This window comes from Mugil cephalus, chromosome 10 (assembly GCF_022458985.1).
Source record: "Mugil cephalus isolate CIBA_MC_2020 chromosome 10, CIBA_Mcephalus_1.1, whole genome shotgun sequence".
In the NCBI taxonomy this organism is placed as follows: Eukaryota; Metazoa; Chordata; class Actinopteri; order Mugiliformes; family Mugilidae; genus Mugil; species Mugil cephalus.
Window position 1 is genome coordinate 11095160 of NC_061779.1, and position 20171 is coordinate 11115330.

General features: G+C 41.7%; 2 protein-coding genes across 3 annotated transcripts; both read right to left on the reverse strand.

Annotated features, from left to right (window-relative positions):
• Window positions 1-64: 64 nt before the first annotated feature.
• nudt4a (nudix (nucleoside diphosphate linked moiety X)-type motif 4a) lies at window positions 65-12634 on the reverse strand. 2 transcript variants are annotated; one of them, XM_047595460.1, is made up of 5 exons: window positions 12143-12634; window positions 7671-7781; window positions 5351-5395; window positions 5166-5253; window positions 65-1714 (listed from the first exon to the last, which is right to left on the reverse strand). In XM_047595460.1, the coding sequence occupies exons 1-5, from the start codon at window positions 12401-12403 to the stop codon at window positions 1488-1490; spliced, it is 732 nt and encodes a 243-aa protein (XP_047451416.1). In that variant the 5' UTR covers window positions 12404-12634; the 3' UTR covers window positions 65-1487. The 2 variants fall into 2 exon arrangements, with proteins under 2 accessions (XP_047451416.1, XP_047451417.1); XM_047595461.1 differs by lacking the exon at window positions 12143-12634 and adding an exon at window positions 9386-9675.
• A 911-nt stretch (window positions 12635-13545) lies between these two features.
• Window positions 13546-19932, reverse strand: ube2na (ubiquitin-conjugating enzyme E2Na). Its single transcript, XM_047597131.1, has 4 exons — window positions 19787-19932; window positions 16003-16249; window positions 15537-15677; window positions 13546-14726 (listed from the first exon to the last, which is right to left on the reverse strand). The coding sequence occupies exons 1-4, from the start codon at window positions 19814-19816 to the stop codon at window positions 14680-14682; spliced, it is 465 nt and encodes a 154-aa protein (XP_047453087.1). The 5' UTR covers window positions 19817-19932; the 3' UTR covers window positions 13546-14679.
• Between the last annotated feature and the right edge of the window lie 239 nt (window positions 19933-20171).

Here is a 20171-nt window from a genome sequence, read left to right on the forward strand (position 1 = left end):
AAGATTAAAATAACTGCTGCAATGGCGAAGACAAAAAAAAAGAGAAAAAGAAAAAAAACAGGGATTTATAAATAAAGATTTTTTTATTTAAATGTTTATATACAACAGGATGTTTCACGGCAGAATATTCCAGTCACGCATGCAAAAAATAAAAAATAAAAACACATCAAATGAACCGTCCCCACTGACACTTACTGAAGTATCACAAAATTTTTGTTAACAAAAAGCCTGGCTGCACACCGAGCATGATTTCCTGTAGGTAGCAGTTTCCTGTCCGTAATGGGAGGGGTATTTCCCAGTGAACCATAGATAAATAAAAATTAGTCAATCCACACTAAATATTGTAATTTAAAAATGATAACGAGCCCAACATTTTACAATCCATCTTCACTATCTAATCAGAGCTGATTAAATATTAAAGGGTTTGTTTGAGCAGTGTGTGCGTGTGGTTGTGAAATGTTCATAAACTAAACACAATAACACTGTTGTGTTTGTGAAGGCACTTAGAAGAATCAGACTAAAAGACTATATTAACTCGTATAAAACCAAGGCCTCTTTACTATATTCTCACAAATTAATAAAACTGCACATCTGTGAAATGCACTTAACAACAGTAATAATAATAATACACTTATTTGACTGACTGCTTTTCCATCCCACTGTATAAAAGCTGGTGTTTACTTCGTCGTGGCAATATTCTGTAATTAGCTCAATTTGACAGTGACAACATTAAAATACAAATTAAAGGGCATCTGAGGGAGGAGTATTTAAGGCTTAATTTCACTGCGATGGATTTGTGTTGTGTGCAGATATTCTTCAGATCTTTATTAGAGAGCTCGGTGTTACTGCTGATTAGAGGTGATACTGTGTGTGAGGTGGAAACTACAGGAATCCTGCTGCACATGTTCCTCAAATTTCTTCAGGTGAAGCTCCTAACAAGTCGTGAACTGACATGAGCTTTTTAATTAAACGAGTGTAAAAATAATAAACTGCAGAGGAGCATTTGGCAGTATTTGGCACTGACTCACCGTGGGAGTAGGACGACTTCCTCTAAGAGCCAACGCTTCCCAGCACCGGCCTCCAGGAAATCACCAACACACTACGTGCACTGCCAGTTAAATATTCGACTTGTAAGACAAAAAAAAAAAAGCACCTTGGCATTGCATAATCAGCACACAGGAAAAAAAAAAAATCTGTCTAAAGCCGAATGCTTTAAAATGGACATGTTTGTTCTAGCAGCTGGTGATGGTTGTTAAAAAATACATTAAAAAAAAAAATCTTAAATACAATTGTAAAACGCTTTGGCACTCTTCGAGCCCACTTCATATGGGTTTCAGACCAATTTCGAGAAGTTCATACTGTACATATGAAGAGGGCGCTGCGTTAGTAATGTAATCAATGCTTGATTTATTTATTTTTTTTTCCTTTTCGTGTCCGTCTTGGCGTCCGGTCAGAAGAAGAGCGCTCTGTTGCTGCCGGTGGCGTTCCTATCTGCTGACTAGATCGGAGCCCTGTGTGGAGCAGACGACATAGTGAGAGGTGCTGTTGGCCGTCACCCGGGAGCTCGGGGCGTTGCCGTTGGTTGGGCTGCACACGGGGCTGCAGGTGGGATTACAGCTGTCTTTGAGTCTGTACAGATATTCTGCGTGGACAGGCTTGTGGCTCTGCAGCACCCTGACGGCCTCATCAACCTTGAACCACTTCCTCTTCCTTCCTGTGAAGACAATCATAAGTTGTTTGGATGTGGCTCATATAGGTATGTCGGCTACCGGATGTTAATACTCTCAGTAATAGCCCAATACTTCAGTCAGAGCAAAAAATACCTCATGTGGCTGCCTCAGCTGAAAGAGTGTGGCCTGACCTCAGGTTTTTGTTTTTTTTAGATTGAGAGGGAGGGAATAAACCTTTGATAATCTGTCCAATCAGGCATAACATTATGACCACCTTGCTAATTTGTGTCGATCTCCCTTGTGCCTACAAATCCGTTGTGACTCATCAGAGAATGGACATGGGCCTTCTACAGGTGTGTCTGGTGTCTGGCAACAGGACACATTGTTAGCGGGGGCCTCTGGGTCCTATGCGTTGAGGGGAGGGGCCTCTGTGGATCAGCCTTGTTCGAGTGCATCCCACAGATACTTGATCAGTCTGTGATCTAGTGAATGTTTTTTTGAGCCGTTCCTAAACCGTTTTTGTGTGTCTGTCTGTGTCAGGCTGCATCCTGCTGAGGAGCTGGATCTACTGCCATCAAGGAGTGGTATTTCCCCTAATGAGCATGTAAACACTCGATCTGATCATTTCTGTCTGGTGAGAATACATTTCTACAATTATATTCTTTCAACACATGTTTGCTCCACACAGGGGGGAAAAAAAAATTGAGTTTTTGTTGGCGACAGAAAAGCAAAACAAGAAGTTGTCCGAACAAGTCTTTAAAAGGATGAAGACAGCTGGAATAATCGAGCGCAGAACTGTTAAACTGAATGAATTCAGCGTCAATGTCAATGCTGTGGGAAAAAATCTGTTCTTTACAGCGAGCAGAACGAGTTTGCTCTTACAAACCTTATATTTCGAGTGATGTTTTGGGGTCATTTAATGCATATATCTTCATTTTAGTTGACCTACATGTAAACCATGCTAGATGGTTCCAACCTTAGGATTGAATTTGTGTTTTTGAGTCCATGTCAATTGGCACATACAGTACTACAAGGCCAGGTGAATAATATTGTGTTTATTCTCTCTTTAGTGTTTCCCCTTAATCAGACTCAGTGTAAAAGTTTTCATTAACAAGTAAAGAAATCAGAGTCATTTTTCATGTGTTGTCTTCTATGATTTTCATATCTAGATCTGCAACGAAATTCAACCTAGTAAATGACTGGTCTTGTTCCATCCTCCACCTCTTGTGAAATTAGCTTCATTAAAATGAATTTAGCACCATCCCACACGTCACTCTACACCAAAGTTCTCTGTAAGCCTGACTGAATGGTGACCGACTGCTCAGCACTAAACAACCTGAATTTGATAAAGCACAAGCTTATGTAACGCACACAAGAATAAACTGTGCAACACATGTTGTGGCACCAATGTCAGAGTGGACATACTTCAGTTAGTGTTTATGAAGCTCTTCCTAAAAAAGACTCCTTCCTTCCATAAAAATGTCCAGCAAACCGTCAGCTGGAAGTTATTTATACTTTATTCAAGCTCATTGTCTCCTCCTATTAAATTCCAGACAGCACGTTGCTGGAGGGACTCATCGCGGCCTGTGATAAACAGAGGATGGTGCAAGGGGGAGGATTCAATCATTTTATGTTGCCACCCTGAGGTAAACCACCACAACCACCACCGCCACCAATGGCTTTCAACATAAGGGGGAGAATGAATTGGGCGAGCGGTGCCAAACTCTTTCTGCTCAGTTACAGCTCCTGTGCAAAGCAAGAGAGGACAAGTGAGGGGGGGGTGCGATGATAACTGGAAAACAACTGGGCACAGCAAACATTCCTCCCCCTTTCAAATAGGCTGAACTCTATTCCTGTGAGTGAAGGGAGTAAACGATCATAACCACATTTTCCAGTTGCAAATTGTTTACGTTACGAGTTAAATCCCTTGAGAGGTGTTAGACTTAAAAAAAGAAAAAAAAAATCTGTACGTGATCTTTGTTACAGGCAGAATTTTATAGAGACACACGAAAGAAATAGCAATTTTAAGGCTGCAGCTAAGTAATCCTTTCATTACGGATTAAGTATTTGTCGACACCTAGTAATGTTTGTGGTTGTCAAGGGAGGAAGCAACATGTTGCTACATCATTTTCCTGTCAGTATTTTAGGACTGTAGACACTGTAGGTCAGGTACAGTGACTTCTGCTCATGTATGTACACAATGTGTCTCAGATTCTCCATTTACAAAGTGATGACTTGGGGTCTTCCCCGCTGTCTCGCTTTAACTTTGGTCACCTTGAGCACAGCTTTGACTACTAGCTCGTAGCTGCTTTGGTTGTTGTTTGAAAACCTGCTGGTCTCTGCCTTGACTCAAACTTCCAACTGGTGATCTCTAAATTTAATTTTATCGTGCAAAGGATCCACAAAATCCATTAAAAATAGCTTCTGTGTTCTCTTTCAACCGCATAGACAATGTTACTTGACGCAAACCATCGAAACATGCAGCGTGCAAAGTTTCTGACGCCATGACCCCAGGATAGGACATACGAAGCTAAAGCGTGCAGAGGACGCAATAAATATTTAATGCCATCCATTTCATGCAGTTCCACTGATCAACACAAGGGGGAAGTAACACACAAAGAAGAGTGGTGGTGTACCTTTAAAGAGCAAAGAAAAAGAAGGCCGCACACATGCAAGCCTAAAACCAATTTACAATATTTCATTTTATTATTATTGTTTCTCTTGATGGCAAGACCTAAAGAGCTATCTAATGATAAATTAAAAGATCTTATCTTAAACTATGCAGGGCCTTAGATAGGACAAAAAAATATCGTTTGGATATCAAGGGAAAATATTTTTTTAAGTCCTGAAGTCTTGATATCTGGCCACCACAAACGACTGTTTGTCCAGGGGTAGTCATTGGAGCAAATTCAGTCCAAGAGCAGGCCATCTGATGCAAAAGGAAGAACTAGGGATTTGGTAACGTGCAGTCGTTGACACATCACATGATTTCTACATCACATCAAAGTGTGCTTGAAGATTACATGAGGCCACCTGTCCAAAAGTTGAAGTTAAACGAGAATCAAGTTCCCGAGCACGCGAGGAAATGCACCAAGGCTTGTAAAGAAAACATAGAGGGTTACGGAGCAGCCTGGATGTTTTGTGGGGCTTTGAAACCAGCATTATGCACAAGAAAACCCATCAAACATCTTTCACTTGAAGGAATTTTACAAATGATTATGTCTTCTAAAGGAGAACATACAAAGGTCACAAAAATATTGCATTTTTTTATATTTCCGTACATCACCTTTATCTGTAGGCTCTGTTTCAAAGGGGTCAGATGTCTGCTTGTCCAAATGACAAAGCCAAAGTCAACAAAGCCAATAATTTCCATGGGACGTACTTTTGCTCCACATGACCTTATTTAGCATTTGCTGAAAAAGACTGTTTGTTTTTTTCATTTTACATCAATGCATGAATGAGAAAAAGGGAGGGACATAAAAGAGAGGGACATACCAATGTTGACAGAGTCCTCCCAGTCTTCCAGTGTCTCCGTGACTACGAGGGTATAGACATAAGTCCTGTGCTTTCTGTCTTGATTGTGCTGCAAAGGTTCACATGAAGAGGAAACCAGCTGCTATGAAACACACCGCTTCTTGTAGAGACATTGCATGAACAAAACAACTATTCTGAAAACTGACCTCAAAAATCCCAAGTAGTCTTCCGAGCTTTCCCTTCACACCGGCCTGCACACATGAAGAAAACAGAGGTGGAGGTTATGGTTATCATTTAATATTAAGGCTACACTGAATACTTCAGAATATTTCACTATTCTCGGGGTTGGTTTTCTTGCTTTAGGGCCTGATAAGCTCATCCTAAACACTCACACAGCTGCACAGCAGAGAGAACACGCCGCCTGGCAACAGCTCATCTCTGCCACGTGCCCGGGAGGCAGCACAGCGGAGGTAAGCAGGTAGATCTAAACATAGTCAAGAGCGACAAAACAAGAAGCTTAACTCTGGTACACGAGCCCAGATCCATTTTAGCTTATGCGCGGGTTGTTGCCGAGTGATCGTAGAGGAGGGTAGCCCCTGAACTTGACAGCGTCATCAGCTCATGTGCGACATACAGCTGTGACGTCAGACACTGGACAGATATATTAAAGTTAAGATTAAGGGTACTTAATCATCTCACACGGGAGAAAAGCAAAGGTTAGCCCAGGATAAAAGAAACATGAAAACCTCTGACTCCACTCTGTTGGACGAACTTTAAGATAAGTAGACAGTAAATTGAGGAAAGTGCTAGATTGCAAATTTTCTCCCTCACAAAACAAGCTGGCAGCCACTTTATGACATGCTGTAAGTCAGCGGACACTGATGGCGTCTGTGTTTCAAAATTGCCGTTGCGGCCTGTGGCCTGTTGTTGGCTTGGTGGGGGGGCACGGAGATGCATTCCAGGGCTTCGCGGCTCGGTTTAGCAATTCTGCTGCTCCTGTTGTGTGGCACATTTCACTCTTGGCCTCTCGTTTTAGACTTGTGGGGATCATTTAGTCGGTTGGTTTTAAGAAGCTGCTTTTCTTTTTGCCACTTGGAAAGGTGTAGAAGAAGCTATACAAACCACAACAAAAAAAAAACTGTCATGCGTGTAAATGAATTAAATTTAAAGCTCAACATGACTCAGAAATCATTCCTGCCTGAGGCCATCAACCTGTACAACTCCTCACTCCGAGTTTCACACACTAATTAGTTGGTTGGATAAATTCCTGCAATAACTCATGTTCACTTTCTTGTCATATTCTTGTACATATTTCTTTACACATTTGTTGGACTCTGGACTCATCATGTGCAATTTCCCATACTCAATCGGAACACACGTTCACTTGTACGTATTTGTGATATGCGTATTCTTATTCTACGTATTCTTATTTCCTACATTGCTCTTTCTTCTGAACACTGGCACGCTTTGAGTAGGGGCTGCCGTAACGTAAAGTCATTTCCCCTTGGGGATCAGGAAAGTGATCCCGATTCTGCTTCTGATTCTGAAAAACACGTACTGAAATGCGTTGACCGCAGGGTATATAACATTACAATCTGAATTGTTAGCTCGCCACAGACGTAGTTTTGCAGCTCGTCTATATCCAGGTACACGTCTGGACTTAGCGGGATGCGGGTAACTGGAAACCCCTTCCAAATGTCATTGCCATACATCAAGGCTGTCAGCACACTGCTATCCAGGGCAGAAGTTCAGAAATGGCTTCCCTGTAAACATTCTGGCCAACAACCAGCAACCTCGGTTACTAAACCACAGAACAATTAACTGAACCTTTATGCATCATTGCCAAATATCTCCGTCCCTCATCTGGATTCGGCACGTACATAGCTGCGGCTCCTACTGTGAGCGCTGTTGACACTCGCGACAATGATTTGCTGTGTTCTCTGACCGTTTATGATACTAATTTATGTTTGTGTGTGTCGGAATTAATCCATAAACCATTTTCAGAGTGGGTAATGATAAACTGTTTATTGGGATGGTTGCAGGTTTTGCTTGTGTTACAATATGTAAAATAAATTAAGAGTGAATGTTTAGTCTGCTTCGGATCTGTTATAAAGTTCAGCCCTCACATAAAGTTATTATAACGTGGCAATGAACTGCTGAACTGACTTTGACCGGATTGTTTTTTCGTTTTTACGACGGTGTGAAAATTGAAAACAGAGTGGAAAAACACTGTCACCGATCAGCTGATTCCAACAGCACCCACACAATTTCCACCATCAAATGAGGGCATGTTTGTTATCTTTATTGTTGCCCCAAGGTAAGTTTTTTACAAAAAAAGGCTGGGAAAAATGACCAATCACAAGTTTCAAGTCAATTTTAAGTTGTCCAGTGGAAGGTAAATCAAGTGAAATTCATAGGCTGTTCTTTGTAAAGTGTGAGCTACAAGGCAAACTCTGTCTGAAATACAAAAATAAACCCTTCAGGGTAAACAAGCGGTTTGTGAGTGTGTGTGTGCAGTGACCTCACCTCTTCGTACACCTCCCTGACTGCAGCTCCGCAGGGCTCCTCGTCCGGCTCCATCCCTCCTCCTGGCACAATCCATTGGTCGGGATGTCGACTGCTGCTCACCAGCAGCACCTGCCAAACGAAGAGAGGCCTCCGTCAGGTCTCTGCTGCCAGGATCAGGGTGTTGAAAACACTGCAAAGGTTCAGATTCCAGCCGAGTCCAGAGTCCATCATCGCCAAAGCTCCCCGGTAGCAGCCAAGTGAGGTGCTGTATATTCAGCATATTGAACATCTCACATACCGTGCCGGTCATTCATTTCATTTACTCAATGCAATGGGAGTGTCGTACAGATCTGGCTGTTCTGCACGTGTCTTCGCCACATTATGAAATGAGGGAATGGGAATGTGTAGCTTCGTCTGTTGGTCTGTTGAGAGTTGTTAGTGTAGGATATTGATAAAAAAATAATCTAATATCAGTGACTAAAACCTGACAAAATGAGACTAATCTGCACTCTCATCCAAAAATCAACACAAGGCCCCTCTCTATATTTAACTGACCTGAGACACTTTTAGTTTGGTGGGGTTTTTGAGCTCGGTGCCCCTCTGGTGATGCCGTCACTTGACCTCAAACCCTATCTGGCATCACTCTGACCCACATTAAGTTCACGTGTGAGTAATTTTCAGCATCCTGCCGTGAGCTAAACGGGACACGTGCGGCCGACTCTCTCAAGACTGCAAATTCTTCAACCAGGAGCCAAAATCAGCTCTTTTCACTTCTGACACAACACGGTGAAACGTCATATGTCCCAGCAAAGAAGTTTCCCAGTCTTCAGACGCGTCGCACATTCCCGCTGAGGCTGGATACTGAGAGTAAGCCAAATTCACGACGATCATTAACGTCTTTAAGTGCTGGGCTCGGTTGCACAGGAACAACTGCGATGAGTGACCCTTTGCTGTAACTCATTCTGCAACCAGGTCAAACGTCGTAAGATAAAACCCTTCGAGAAATCTCAGGAATCGGGGGGGGACAGCTTCATTCTGGGTGTCTCGCCGATAGCTGAGCTTTCAGTTTTGTGGAGAACTGGCGCACTTTGAAACTACGGCTCACAAAAGAGGTCCTGTTCACCCGCTCACAGGCCTCAGCTCATTATTAACACATGCTTGAATGCACGTGGGTGTGTTACTCTGTATCCATCCCTGCATTAACAAACTTACTGGAGACTATGTGACTTATTTTTAACACTGGCAACCCTGTCAGTATTTAGTGTGGATGACAGGCTACATTAGAAGGTGCAAGTGATTTCACACTGATAGATGACCCGAATCTGAGGTCACTAACCCGCAGAACAACAACATTTCCCACTTTGTTTTATTACTAGAATCTTGAAAATATTTTGTTTTAAAAAAAAATAATACATTGGCTTTATAACACTGTTCTTCAACAGGGGGTCCGCGAAGGTACTGCAAGGGGGTCTAAAATCTTTGGTTGATTGGACATTTTTTATATATTTTTTTAGTTTTCCCCCACAATTTTAAATGTCTTTAAATACACATTAGCATGAATCCAACATATTTTAGTAAAGGGGTGAATGGAGATGTTATATGCAATGCCAAAGATATGAAAAGAAAGAGAAATCACACAACTTTACATCAAACACTGAGCCAATGAAAAGCATTCACCACAAGTTTCTATGTTCTAATCAAGGTGATTAGCTCATTTGTTGTACTGTACGTACCATTAATAGCACTCCGTACGATGTTAAATTAAACCAGCAGTGGTGAGTCTTTGTGCCGGGCCGAGGGAACTGTTGAAACACTGCCGGTTGTCTCTCTGACAACACACACACATACACAGACACACACACACATGCGCAATTTCACACGGACGCCATGTGAAACACGTAGGCACTTTCACGCACACACCCTAAAGGCTTTTCAGAAACCACTGGATCAGCAGTTGTCTTTCTGTGCGAGAAGAACGGAGCTTAGTGGAGGAGGTTAACGACCCCAGCAGGCACCAGGCTCACCTCAGTCAGAGTGAGGAAGACCCCCACCCACCCACCCCCACCCCGAGTGGGTACATCCACAGCTTTACAATCCGACATCAATACATGTACAGTGTTTTTGGCTTTTATCGACACCATTTTCCCTGACAGTGCTAGTGTATGCGAAAATGAGTGCTTCTGAGCCGATCTATACCAAAAACAAACAAAAAGCTTTTAGTTTTCCATGTGCCAACGACTGTGTCTGATGCTGGGTCACACCGTGATGTCAATCTGCTGCTGATTTCAACCCGTACTGACCCAATTATGAATTGATGTGTCTGCGAAACATTTGGAGACATCAGCACAATTACAAACATTTTAAGAGTCTGCTAGAGAAATAACATCTCCATAAATCTTCACTCAAGCACGTATTTGTAATAGAGTCGTTACCCTTGTACTGAAAGGTGAAAGTAAACACTCTTTTTTTTTTTATAATGTGTGTCATCCTGCTATCCTGCACTCCAGCTGACATGTTGAGGAAGCGCCTGTAAACCAGGCACGCAGACGGGATGGATAGTTTACCACATAAAGTGTGACACACGCAACCAACGAGGGACGAGGCCGGCATGGCGCGCGACTGCTTCATCATCCTCCGACTGTTAGCTTATGTCAGCATGTGTGCGACGGGAAGAGAGACCCTGATGAGAAGAGGCAGTGAGAGAGAGAGAGAGAGAGAGAGAGAGAGGGTGCCAGCACAAGGAGCAGGGAAGCAAATCTGTCAGCAAGCGCCTGCACCTTGTTTCTATAAATTGCAGCTGATAGGTCACTCGGCGTTTAGCAGCCACTCAGCCCCCCCTGCTCCTGCTGTCACATGTGGCCCTGAGCTGGGCTGCCGTCATCAGGCAGATACCCCCCTGCCCTCAGGGTAAAACTACTGTAATGTAGCTTGAGTCTACACATCGGTTTAAAATCACGCATATTCTACACACTGCTGATCTTTGCATGTTTAGATTAGAGTCTTTATTGTCATTGCACGGTAGCATATAACAATATACATTGCACAACGAAATTTAGGTACAGCTCTCCCCTCAGTGCAAAAGATAAATATTCAATAAATAACTGAACTACAGTCATATTTATTTTAACACTGAGTGGATGAGTCAAATGGGAGACATTTCCACAATATGGAGGCATGACACATTTAATATTAGTATATGAAGCAGCTTTGTGTGTGTGGTTTGCTTTCACAAACTGAATAAGAATGAACCAGAGACATGTTGCGTCTTGCATATATTGTAGACTCGCTCATCCGTTCATTGGGTACGCTGGAGAAAACAAATGCATTCTAATGAAACGGCCCTGCACTAAATCCCCTTTCATAGGAAACATGTGTCGGTTCAAGGCAAATACAGTTCGGCCGTACTTCGAACTGCAGCCTCCAAACTGAAAACACAGATGAATCAGCAGCTCTCTCAATTGTTTTAATCCCGTAGCCCTGTGGTGTCTGGCAACACAGTGTTGTTAGTGGGTGTCTTTGGGTTGAGGGGAGGGACCTCTGTGGATCAGGCTCGTTCCAGTGCATCCCACAGATACTCGATCAGTTTGAGTTCTGGGGAATTTGAAGGCCGGGTCAACACATTGTGATGTTTTTATTTTGTTTGTTTTTTAAGTTGTTTCTAAACCATATTTGTGTGTGTTTAAGTGTCTAGGTGGGTGGTACAAGTCTAAGTAAAATCCACACAAACACCAGGTCCAAAAGATTCCCAGTAGAACATATGTACTGTATATACATTGCACTGTAACAAGATGATCAATGTTACACACTTCACCTGTCAGTGGTTTTAACGTTGTGGCTGATTGGTGAATGTTGGAATGCATTAGTAAAAAGCAGCAGCAACAGGGCGCAAGAGCTACTGACCTGCTACTGTACTATACTAAAACCACAGAAGCTGATGCCAGTGTAAGTTAGAAAACCAACTCCAGCTCTTTCAGTGGAGACAGACGCAGTATTTTTATACTGACAGGAGGCATTTACAGGCTAAGGTGTTGTAATGCAAGACGACGGGGTTGAAATGTATAATCACATGCAACATAAGCCTTGTGAAACGCATCTGATGTAAAGGAAATTTGTCGCGACTGACAATAGCTCAGGACAGTCTGCCTTGTGTTCATGAACTATGAGTTCATGTGTGGATTTCGTCCTGGACAGGAAATGAAGATGTGGCTCTCCTGCTGGCTGCACACAGGCTGCCCTGCTGTCTAATAGCTCGAATATTTGGCCCATCGGCCAAGTTATGTTCTCCTCTGTCCATCACACCAATTATCAGACACGCACTCACGCATTAAACAGAAACTCGTGTATGACAGATCTGTGCCCTGATAAATCATGCTACTGTACAGTCGGTGTCCTGCAGTTAAATCGGGACTGCGTCAAAAATAGGGCATGTTAATAAATGCCCTCTCCCCCCGTAAACAGTTCGACTTGGGCCGTCCACGGACGCGGCTTACCTCGTCCTCCTCCTCGCTTTTGAAACACAAACACGCCGCTCTCCTCTTGAAGCCTTCGCCGTCGTACGTCCTGGTCTGGTTGGGCTTGAACTTCATCATATACATATATATGTATTTAAATATATTTGTAGCCGTCGAGTGCCAGAAAAAACAAGGGAGAAAAAAAGATCTGCGTTCAAGCAAACGCTGGAGAAATCGTCCCTCCGAGACACTGCGAGAGAGCAGTTCTTCAAACAGTCCAAGTTGCTGAAGTCTGTTCATTCATCCGTGCGCTCTGAGACAATGTCGGGCTGCATCTGGTCGTGTATTGTGCGCACCATGGTGCTTTTGGTGCCGCTGTCAACACGCATGATTCAACAAACTCGCCCACATCTGCGGTCGGTGAGCTGCGACCAGCTGACCTGAGGGGCTGCGCAACAAGCTGCCCGTCGGCTCCCACGTTGAACTGAGCTCCACGCTGATCCGTGGACACGGTCGACGCGAGCGCGCACACACAAACTCACGCACACGAATCGTGTGTCTCCACGGAGATGACAGCTGCGCGCAGCTTCGCCTGTCAACACGGTTGTTTAGTAATCATATATGTATACATATAAAAAATGTAGCTAGCGTGAGTGATGAGCTTTCTGCATAATTGATGGTGCTTTCAAGTCCTGCTCTGGAAAATGTTCCAACTCCACGCCATGATGCGTTCAAAGCGTATTTAAACGAGTTTTGTGTTAAGTTTGTAATGAAGGTCGGGACTCATATTTAACACATAAATACAGAAATAATTTTTAAAGTCACAGTTGTAGTGGTTCGGCTTTTCCACACTGGCTTAGATAAACGCAACAGGTACACTAATGAAAACATATGCAGTCTAATATAACAATATGACAATAACTTCATGGTTATTTATTAAGCATTCGTTTAAAATATCTGAGAAAGCTGTTGATTCTACTGTTTTCATTTTGAATATCAATATTAGCCATCAAGGATTTTAGATTTTTGATGATAACGCCGAATCCACAGAAACCCCTCCCAACAACCCATAGGACACAAAGGTCCCCGCTAACAGGACACCCATGTCCATTCTTTGATGAATCACAACTGTATCGAAGCCACAAAGGAGACCTACACTATATTAGGAGGGTGGTCATAATGTTATGTCCGGTCAGTGCACAGCAGCATGTGAAGATGAAGCCTTCAATGAGGGTGTAAAATTTATAAAGCTCAGGGCCTCCCTCTAGTGGCTGAGGACAGCTCTTAAACGACTGTATGGGTTCACTGTAGAAATATGTAAAGGAAAATTACTCATGACTGTTGGCAACTGACCTCTGACCTTCAACACAAACTGGATTCATTTAAAAGCAGCTGCAGTATTCATCAAACTTCATGTATCGCTGTAAAAAACACACACTGAATATTTATTAATCAACAATATTTATTTACAGAACATAAAGGTATGAAGGTGGACTGTTTGATAGCTTTCTGAGTGCAGGAAAATATTTCCTCTTCAGATTAATAATGAACTTATGTACAGACAGTGAACTGAATACAGACTTTTTTTCAGTGAAAGGTCAACCAAGGCCTTTGAAACTCAAAGCCTTCATTGACCGTTGAGAGATTGATCCCTTGACAATCCAGCATTTCGTCTTCCACTCCCCTCATCAAACAACTGTCGGCTCAAATGTAACCGCTGCATTGTGAAATAAATTCCTTTGGGAGCAGGTGGAGGAAAAAAAAAAAAAAAAAAGAGGACAGTGATGCCATGAGGGGAGGAGCAAGTTTTGTTAGTATACATCGCAAGAAGGTTTCACATATAAAAAGACTGGATATGGTAATAACACGTATGTGCTAAAAGCTAAGGAAAGGTCCATGATGTCCACCGTACCCTCCGAACTCTCTATGACGCCATCCACAAGTCTACAGAGTGGACGTAGAGGTTAATGTGACAGTGGCAGGCTCAGTTTGTTTACTTTTAGTCGTAGCGTTTTTTAATGAAGCCCCGTGTTACTCAAAGACAGAGCAGGGCGATGATTGTTATGCGTCCTGCTGGCAAGTCTACACAGGACAAATCCCTCTCCACGTGAGATTCTACATAGTAGTAGTTAGCTGCTTTTAACAAGCAAATAGGGACACGAGAAAAAGCATTAAAAGAAACATTAAAAGTATATCGCATTGACCACACCTAGACAGTTTCTCATGCCCGCTGCTCCGCCTCCACCAAAACGCACATTCACCCAAAAATGTGGGACATAAATAAACGCTCTTTCTCCTGTGGGACAGACAAAGCCAGGTGTGTAGATCTAAAACCTCTGCCCATGCATTTGAATAGTAGTGAGTTAGGACGAAGACAAGTCATTTCATTACTAGTGAGCATTTAAATCACCACATCAGCAGTTGTTACTATACATACACATATATATGTGTATATATGTATATGTACACACATAATAAAAGACTGTGTCCTTAAAACAAAGTTGGAGGAGGTCTTGGCAGCACGTAAGTTGTGTCCACACTTGACTTCCACATGTGTCTCCGCTTGTCAGGCTGCTTTACACTTCATTTTTGCTTCCAGCATAAAGCCTGGTCCATGACTTGGCTGTTATAAAAAAAAAAAAAAAAAAACAACCATTATATGAGGATGGGCATAAAGCAACAACACTTTACAAAGCACGCAATATGGAAATGAAAACATCCAGAATATGGCAAGTGTGCATATTTACTTTATATGTGTTGGTGCACAATAACAGAAAAATGATCTGTGGGTGGACTGGCTCAGTCTGTGTCCCATCTTTAGTTATGGGAACAATAAACTAACGGAAACAAAAACCTACTGGCCAGTTGTGCTGGTGAAAGTACAAAAAAACTTTCACCTAAACACAACGCGAAGACTACAACCATGGGCCCAGCAAGCATGTACACTCTAGTGGAAGTAGTTTATAATATTTGTTGTTTAAAAGGGGAAACAGGACAAGCTACTGATAACTGGGAGGTTAGGAAAACCTAGGCACTGTGGTACAGAGGTGACCTCTCTTGAATCATGATGATCAGTTGGTCTATTTATTCTAGATAATCATGTTGTGAAAATATTCACGTATTTCAGATGAGGTGAGATGTAAAATGAGAAGCTAGCTTTTGCATCTTGTTTTGGTGTTCATTAAATAAACACATGTACCTGAGGTATAAGGAAATTACATTAAAAACTCTAATAAACATGGATGAATAATTATGCAGTATAATTTTTAATCTAAATCTAAATAATACAAGATTTTAAGGATATTACTCCACAAAATGTGTTCTGTTCTGTTCGGTTCTGTATTTCAGGCTGTTGAGTGACTGCAGCACTAGGCGCGAGCTGTGGGAAACGTGATAAGCCTTCTGCTGAACCAGGCCAAATCACAGCTCTCACCTGTTTCTATGGCTTCAGCTTCACTGGACTTCCACTTCTCTGCGACGTCATTTGCTAGGGGATCATCAGGGTTGGGTGCACTTAGTAAAGCCTGGATTGATAGCAGCACTGTGCGAATCTGCAGAGCTGGTGACCATTTATCTACATAAGGACAAATGGGAAACCACAGAGGGACAACAAAGTGTAAGACACTGAAAAGAGAGTAAAAAGGAGAATGATGCATCTCTTCATTCTGCAGTAGCAGAGCAGTGAAGACAGCAGCAGCAGCAGCGGCGGCGGTGGCACAAACTCCAGTCAGGGTGTAAAGTGTAACATAAGAGGTGTTTGAGCTTTTGAACAAGATGAAATTGTCAGTTCATTCACAAGTCAAACATCACAGCAAACAATACATACAAGCTGTCCTTCGGTACTAGGTCTGACCCGACAGAACAAAGACAACAGTGAAGTGAATTTTAATGTGGCTTACCTTTCAAAATGTCTAGACATATTCTCCCCAACTTGTCGACGTTGGGATGATATATTTTGGTCATGAAACGTACTTTAGGAGCTGCCATGGGGTATTCTTCCGGTAAAAACAGTTCAAGTTTAAACGTGCCTCCTTCAAAAGGTGAGTCCTGAGGCCCAGAAATGACCACATGAAAGTAGCGTGCGTTGCTTTCGTCTGGCTCCGCCTTGATGCCTGGGACCGGCTCTGCAAGCAAGCGCTGAGTTTCCTGGTAAATAAACAGAAAAGAGTATCTAAATTGTAATGTGTTTTCTGGTGCCTGGTTGTTGTCTTGTCTCCTTGCTCACACTCTTCCTCCGTATCTAATTAGGCTCACCCAGGACTGGTAGGAGCACCTGAACCAGCCACAGCAGATCACTGATCAGCTCCCTTTATAAGGAATGCCATGGCTTCCCTCCCTTGGTCTGCGTCGTGCAAGTTTTTTTCTGTCGCTAACGAAGACTTTTAGGCTTTGAGTTAGTTTTAGTGCCTCTGAGGGAGAGACAGTCTCCTTCCCTGGCAGCTGATTTTGTGTTTTCCTTCCCCTGGAGTTTACAGCATGTTCGCTTGGCCTTTTTTATCCCCTGTAGAGTTAATAAACTCATGCTGACTTTCCCCCAACCCCAGTCATCACAGCATTATTAGACTGCAAATGCTGCCCCAATAAGCAGCAAACAGCATGGAGCTTCAAAAAGAAATATATATATATATGTATATATGTATTGATATTGTATTGATCCCGGAGGGGAAATTATGTTCCACTTGTTTGACCCATCTATTTGTTTGTGTATCTGTTTGTGAGTACAGTTGGTGCACTGAGCTGCAGCCTCATTTTTGAGAATATGTCTATAAAATAAAAAAAATAAACTTAAATGAAACATTTTTTTATTTCTTTTTATTTTAATTTATAGGGTATGTACTGTATATATTGTTTTAAAATGTATTATATTATTATTTATTAGGTTTTATTTCATTGAATCCAAAGTATGGAGTTTTATTTAACTAGTTGACATAAAGAGAAATACAAACAGATTTCTTTTTTATTTTGGTAGCACATGAAGAGAAGAAAGCAGCAGCACAGATTCCTAAGACGGAGTCGATCCCTCGCCCGTGCTGTAATTAAGGTTAATAAATTTACTGAACTTAAAGAAGCCTACCAGTAGGCTAATGCACAACCATAAATTCCTAACAAAATGCTGCTAAAGAAGACACAGAGCACGTTCTACACAAACGAAACAGTGATTTCAATAGGAGCAATCAATCTTTGCCTTTGAAAACAACTTGTCTCTCTAGCTCTTGCATAACCCCTTCAGTCTTTCAACAACAATTTGCATATTATTTCAATGTAATATTGCACGTAAAAGACATATATAAAGCTCGGACCCGCTGTTTATATCCATCGGGAATTGTAATACATAAAGGCACCATATGTCCCTCTTTTGATATTTGCAAAAGTATTTTAGGCACCTGTTCTACCAAATGCAGAAAGAAGTGACAAAGATACAGAGGAAAGCCTTGTTTTACACACTTAATTTGAACCATTACATTTAATTAAGCTTAAATCTGACGTATAGCCTTATATTAGAGCTGCAAATAGTTGTGCCTTGTTATCACTGCTGAAGCTAGAAGCTAGAGGCCACATAGCTGTCGTCCTTGAACATGGAGGTGAGGGTGGTTTTGACTGCATTGGTAGCTCCAGACACTGTGCAGTACGAAATTGTCTTTTAGAGGTGACACTGACTCAGCCACCCCACCATGGGGGACCAGCACTCTAGCAACCATCAGCCACTGCAGCAAGGATACTCCTGGCTCACAGTGACAGCCAAGCAGCCTGCAGAAACACCTGACTGCGAAAGAGGTGCAAGTATCTGACACGGTTTGTGGTTTATGGTCTGCATGAAGCAGCGTAAGGGACACACTATAGGGAAACTACATTCCAGCTCACTACTCATACAAGCTGTTTTATTTCTCCTCAACCAATCACTTTTCCTTCCAGGTTATCTGTTTTAGCACTGATAATATAACATACTGCCCACCCTGTGTGAATCTGTTTCACTATTTTCACAATCTGAAAAAATCTGGATCCTGTTGTGGCAGTTTGAAATGCACACCTGATTACAGCAGAACAACACCCGCCACCATTGTTTTTTGACAGGCTTTTCCTCCGTGAAACTGGGAGTGAGATTCCTGAAATGCTTCAGATAACCCACAGACAAAACCGTGCAGTGAAAACACAGACAGAAGAGGGGCTCCCAGTCCCAGTCACACGCTCTGAGGGCTCAAGGGCTCGGTCCATAATGTACCGTTCCCATCCAACCGACTGCAGGCTGTGATCTGCTTCCTCACACACCTGAGTAACATTTACTATTCACTAACAACACTACACATAGCGAAGGTTATTTTCAAATTCAAATCAACTTAATAAGTGGAGTTATTAGGTTAACTATAGGCTAATGTAAATGTGGGAATGTGGGACACATCTGTATTACAAATAATATGGGATATTTTTGAAATCTGCCTACGCCACAGAGGAAATCTGTGCAAAGAAATCAATCACAGTAGAAAGAAAGAAAAGTGGAAAAAAATATATGAATCTAGGGTAAAACTGATGTTGTTACTATTGTATTTTAACTGCTGTGATAGGGAAAATGCGCTTGCAACTCAGCATTTTAATAGTGTTAAGCACACACTCACTTACCAGTACATTAAGCACATCATTAAAAAACTAATTCAATAATCACTTATTGTCATTATGTGTGTAGATATGGATAGTCGCTCCTGGCTAAAGTGGTGCAAATATAAAAAAAAAAAAAACTGCAGAATAATCCCTAAAACATAAAATAAACATAAATAAAAAAATAGAGCTGTACAGATACATACATATACTTAAGTCATGTTATGAAAGTCCTGCACTAAATTTTGTCTTAACAAATGTTATGTTATTCATCAGTTGTTTTAAAAATATAACTGAGACAGATGTTGGTTGTCTGTGGTTCGTTGTAATATTGAATTATATCGTGTTCTTATTAGTTTGACAATTTTAGTCAGTGATTCAGGCTCAAAAATAGAAACACCTTTGAGTTTAATTCCGTGCAGTTTAACAGCACAACAAACTTACAAAATGAACGGTCACGAAGGGGGATTTATTGCAGCACTGTTTTGTGAGAAAACACTAATTTTTTCACTACTGTTCATAATGTTTTGACGTGAGCTCCTTTATTAACGTCTACTAACGTCCAACTACAGCAGTTACTGAAAACGTAAACTGAAACGAAAATAATAATAATAAAGAACAACGAGATGAATCTCATTGACATTTTACGTCAGTGTTAGTTTGCAGTAAAAATATTGGACTTATCAGACCGGCGTTAGCTTCTCAATTATTCCTGCTTTTATTAGTCAAACACAAGCAATGCTAACAAACTAGCCGGGGCTAGCGAAGTTAGCCTGGGTATCCTGTCAACTTGAGAATAAAAAAGTATATTTAGAAAAAAAATACGGCCATTATGCACACAGCACACCAACATAGATATTTGCGCCAAAGAGTTGACGTATTTATTTATTTTTTTAACCGGTGGCGTCTCTGTGTATCTAGACATAGGGACGAGGCGGAAGTTACTTTACTAACTAACGTTAGCCGGATGGATGCTAAGGTTAGCGTACAAAACTGTTAACTGGTAAATTTAGACTGTGAATGCAGAGGCTCTCGTTACAGAAAATGTCAGTGTTTTTTTATTATGCGTGTGCGTGTCTGTGAAATTATTACCTTAATGATTCTGCGGGGCAGTCCTGCCATCTTGTCTTAAATGCGGGCTTTTAGCTCTCGGAGTGCCTTCTCTCTCTGTGGCATTGACAGCAAGCACACGTCTTCCGGGTTCTCTACGTCATCATCGTGGAGCGTGGCTGACAGGTCATAACAATAATAATAATAATAATAATAATATAAAAAAACACTTGTTTGTCTTCTTTAACACGACTGACGAAGAAAGTGGCTGTTCGTTTTGCGCTACTGTCTGGCTAATTAATAATAAACATATGATTATTTTTATCACTTACCTTAAATGTAAAAAAACAAAAAACAACTATTAACCTCGTTATTTTATATGGGAAATTGTATATTCACAAAGCTGAGTGGTCAAAAGCTAAGTTAT

What these genes read in the sequence shown, in the direction of transcription:
- nudt4a (XM_047595460.1), bottom strand. Translation starts at nt 12,403, where the DNA reads ATGAACAGACTTCAGCAACTTGGACTGTTTGAAGAACTGCTCTCTCGC. An exon ending in TCAGGGAGGTGTACGAAGAG is followed by an intron (nt 5,396 to 7,670) that starts GTGAGGTCACTG and finishes TCATGTGTGCAG; the next exon opens with GCCGGTGTGAAGGGAAAGCT. An exon ending in GGAGGACTCTGTCAACATTG is followed by an intron (nt 1,715 to 5,165) that starts GTATGTCCCTCT and finishes TTGTCTTCACAG; the next exon opens with GAAGGAAGAGGAAGTGGTTC.
- ube2na (XM_047597131.1), bottom strand. Translation starts at nt 19,816, where the DNA reads ATGGCAGGACTGCCCCGCAGAATCATTAAG. An exon ending in ATGTCTAGACATTTTGAAAG is followed by an intron (nt 15,678 to 16,002) that starts GTAAGCCACATT and finishes GTCCTTATGTAG; the next exon opens with ATAAATGGTCACCAGCTCTG. An exon ending in AGCTGAAGCCATAGAAACAG is followed by an intron (nt 14,727 to 15,536) that starts GTGAGAGCTGTG and finishes TTTTTATAACAG; the next exon opens with CCAAGTCATGGACCAGGCTT.